The sequence below is a fragment of the Nyctibius grandis genome, chromosome 16, assembly GCF_013368605.1.
Source record: "Nyctibius grandis isolate bNycGra1 chromosome 16, bNycGra1.pri, whole genome shotgun sequence".
In the NCBI taxonomy this organism is placed as follows: Eukaryota; Metazoa; Chordata; class Aves; order Nyctibiiformes; family Nyctibiidae; genus Nyctibius; species Nyctibius grandis.
In genome coordinates this window covers 5,827,811-5,831,789 of record NC_090673.1, presented here as the reverse complement: position 1 = coordinate 5,831,789, position 3,979 = coordinate 5,827,811, and the positions used below count along the sequence as shown (strand labels likewise).

General features: G+C 65.3%; 1 protein-coding gene across 1 annotated transcript; it reads right to left on the bottom strand.

The window, feature by feature from the left end:
* Nucleotides 1–273: 273 nt before the first annotated feature.
* Nucleotides 274–1,317, bottom strand: FUT7 (fucosyltransferase 7). The gene has a single exon (XM_068414219.1). The coding sequence runs from the start codon at nt 1,315–1,317 to the stop codon at nt 274–276; it is 1,044 nt and encodes a 347-aa protein (XP_068270320.1).
* Between the last annotated feature and the right edge of the window lie 2,662 nt (nt 1,318–3,979).

The following is a 3,979-nucleotide window of genomic DNA, read 5'->3' as shown; positions in this document are numbered from 1 at the left end:
TGTCATTTATTCCCAAAGCACCCTCTGGTCCTGCCAGCGCCCTGGCGAGGTGGGTCAGTGTCGGGTCTGGGGAGGGGGTTAGTCCTGTTTTGCAAGAAATGAAGTCACATGGAGTTGCTCAAGGTCCCAGTGTGGCAACAGCCTGGCTGGGAGGAGAGGTCGGGGCTCCCACATCCCTCCCTGCCCCACGTCCTGGTCTGGAGGAGGGTGCCCCACACTCCCTCCACCCCGGTATCCTCTGCCCAGAGGGTCCCAGCGTACGCCAGCCCCGTGCTAGGTGTTGAACCAGCTCTCCAGGTCAGGATAGACGCGGCCGCGGGGCAGGCTGGGGTAGGCAGTGCAGATGGTGCAGAGCCGCTCCCTCCAGTCGGCGTAGAGCTTCACGCTGTACCTCTTCTGCCAGGCGAAGAACTGCCGGTAGCGGCTGGAGTTCATGGTCTTCAGGAAGGTGGCCAGCTCTGCCAGGGACCCAAAGTCATCGACGTGAATGAAGGAGTCTGCAGGAACAAACTGCTCGTAGTTGGCCCTGGGAGGCCCCAGCACCACGGGCACGGTGCCGGCCATCAGCGAGTTCCTCCAGAGCTTCTCGGTGATGTAGTCCTGGTGGATGGAGTTCTCGAAGGCCAGGTAGAACTTGGACTTGGACGTTGTTGGCAAGAGGCAGTCCTTGCAAAGTGGCTTTTTGTTTGCTTTCCCGTATATGTTCACGTGGAGGTACCTGGAGAGGTTTTTGTAGACTTCAGCTCTTTTCTGAGTCCTGTGGTAGTTGCTGATAACCCAGGACACCAAGTTGGTCTTCACGGGGATGTTCATGGTGGCCGACCGGTTGGGCACAAGCTTGCCGTAGGGGATGAAGATGTCCGAGTCCCGTCTGTAGGTCATCACCCAGTTGAAGGTCTGGTTCCATCCTGCTAGAGCTTTAGTGTTGGAGGGCGATTCCAGGGAGACCCATACCCAGTTCTGCCCTGGCGGCCTCTCCTTGGGCAGCCTGTCCCTGCCGGGCTGGAGCCTGGTGTGGGGGAACACCACCACGTCCGCCTGGCCCAGGAGCCGCCGCTCCGTGGTGAGCCAGCAGCCCGTGATGCCATACAGCTCATGGCAAACGTCCCCACTGATGTTGGGGACCTGCTTTGCGGGCCATTCCCACACCAGGACCACCAGTGGCTCAGTGTTCTTGGGGGCTTCTCTGGAGACCTCGGCGGGGTTGAAGAAGCACCTCAGGTTCCAGAGGGTGGTTACAAACACCCCAGCAGTGACCACGGCCTTCATGCTGGGCCGACCCCATGGTGGCCGTGGCAGCGGCGATACCCAGAGCATGCTGCCGGGCTGGCTGTCACCTTCTTGGGTGACAAAGCTGACACCTGGGAGGGAGGAGAGGCCACCAAGGGCTGTCAGCTCAGCTTGCGGGGCGTGAGGGGCGTGGGGAGGTGCTGGGGCTGGAGGGGATGGAGAAAGGGCTTCTCCATGAAACCTGGGCCCCAGAGTCACCCCTGGCCTCTCCGCTGGCTCCCAGCCCCCTCCAGGGTCCCCCGTACACCTGGTGTCACCCCATGGTGACTTTTATGTCACCCTCCCACCATCCCCAGTGTCCCCATCTCCGGGGTGAGGAGGGGTGCTGCTGAGGGGGGGCACAGAGCTGATGGGCAGCACCCACCTGTCCCCCCCACCCCAACCGCTCCCCATTACATGCACGAGGGACGCGGTCCTTGGTACTTGCTCTGTGCCTCAGTTTCCCCACCTGACAAACAGCCACGGTCCCACTCCACCCTTCTGGCTTTGCCCAGGGCAGGTGAAGCTGAGATGCAGCCAGCCTTGCCACGGCCCGGCTCTGAAGAAAGGTGCCTGGGGGTCTGCAGCATGGGGCCACGCACCAAAGGGTGAGGGGCAACACCCCAGGTCCTGCCTGAACACCCCCACGGCGAGGCCCCGGCTGCAAACTGGGGTGTCGCCGGGAATGACTGGGAAGTCTGAAACCCTGCTTAGGGCCAGATCGGAGTGTCCTGCCCGAGAAGTGCCCCCTCACCCCAGCACCCTCCTGCGGCGATGGCAGGGCTGTCCCCAGGCTCAGGGTGCTCTCCCTGGTCTCAGGGTGCTCTCCCCAGCCACCAAGGGATAAGTTTAGGCTCCAGAAACACCCTGTGTCCGAAGCGGGGAGGGCTGGGAGAGCCGTGCTGGCTCCCTGCCCCGCACGCGGCGGCACCGGTGCTTCAGATCCCCGGCAGCGGGGATGGTGCCCCCGCTTTGGGGATGCTCTGGGAGGGGGCACCCCGCTTCGGCAGTGCCAGGAGCCCACCCGTTTCTCAGCCCCTCTCCCCGCGGCCGTGCTGAGCTCAGACTTACCGGGGACGGGCCGGCGTGGTGGCGTGCGAGGGGCCGGCTTGCGTCTGCCCCGGCAGCTGCCGGCGCTGGGCCAGGGCACTCGAGGGCTTCCTCTTTTCTGCGGTTTTGCCTCGTCCCGGCCCCACAGCGGGTCCTTCCTGCGCGGCAGCTGGCACAGCTCGCTCCTGGCACTTCCCCTGCGCTGCGTGGGCAGCGGTGGGACCCACGGCTCGGTGCGTGCCCCGGGGGCGGGTGCATGCCCATGGCTGGGTGGGTGCCCCATGGCTGGGTGGGTGCCCATGGCAGGGTGGGTGCCCCACAGCTGGGTGGGTGCCCCAAAGCTGGGTGGGTGCCCTACAGCCGGGTGTGTGCCTCGTGGCTTGTGCATGTCCCATATCTGAGAGGGTGCCCCATGGCCGGGTGCATGTCCCATAGCAAGGTGGGTGCCCTGTGGCTGAGCGGGTGCCCCATGGCTGTGTGAGTGTCCCGTGGCTGAGTGGGTGCTGCATGGCTGAGTGTGCCCCATAGATGTGTGGGTGCCTCATGGCTGGGTAGGTGCCCGTGGCTGGTGCGTGCCCTGTGACTGCCCCACGGCTGGGTACTGCACACAGCTGGGTGCATGCCCCATGCCAGGGTGGGACGCTGTTGCCCAGCGCATGCCCCACGGCAGTACCTTGGCACCCCCGAGAAAGGCTCCCAGTGCAGGCACTGCTCACAGCTCTGTGCCCATCCTGCCCCATCCCCTTGAGCTTTCACTGGGGTGGGTGCAGGCAGGGCTGTGCCTGCAGCCTCGCCAAGGTGCCTCCCATCTGCCTGGTTGAAAACAGGATGCCAGCCCGCCTTGGGTTCCCACTGACTCATCTTGAAACCATCAGCTGAAGTGGCACCAGCAGCTCCGTGGTGCTGCCAAGCCGCGGGCACCTGCCCTGGCCGGGGCGTTTGCTGTCAAAAGGGGAAGCGGGCACGTGTGTGCCTCGGCTGCGCCCGCACGGGGAGCTGCCTCCTGTGCCCAGGCTCTGGACCTGCCCCTGGACCGCTCTGGCCACGCGCCCCGTTGTTTTCTTTGCTGGCATCGCTGCCTGGGCACCAAGTCTCCCTGAAAGCCCTGGTAGGGGAAAAGAGATGGGGAAACTGAGGCAGAGGCGGGGAGGGGAGCCCCGAGGCGTGCAGCGCTGTGCCTGGGGCTGGCAGGGGCACTCACAGAGCTGGGAGCGGGGCCCCAAATCACTCCCTGGGGGTCCTGGGGCTGCTCAGGCCTCCCTGGGGTCTGCACCCCCCCACCGTGCCCGTGCTCGCGCCGGTTGCCTGGACCCTGCAGCAGGGCTGGCCGCAGCACCGGTGGCGAGGCGAGGGGCCGGGCAGCGGCTGGGCACAGCACCATGCCAGCGCACGGGGGTGTAGCAGGGCTCTGCGGTTTCGGTGCCACCCTGGGAAGCCAACTGCAGCGCTGGGGCTGGGTGTTTTTTCCTGCCCAGCCATGTCCCCTGTTTCCTGTCAGCTTTTCTCACCCTCATTCTGCATTTCTTCTCCTGGGTGATGGCAAGCCCCGGTGCCAGGTGCCACACAGCCCACGGGGCACGGTTCCCAGCCTGGCCTGCCCCAACCCCTGCTCAGCCAGAGCTGCCAGCACCAACCATGCTGCTGTCCCTGTCCCCACCCT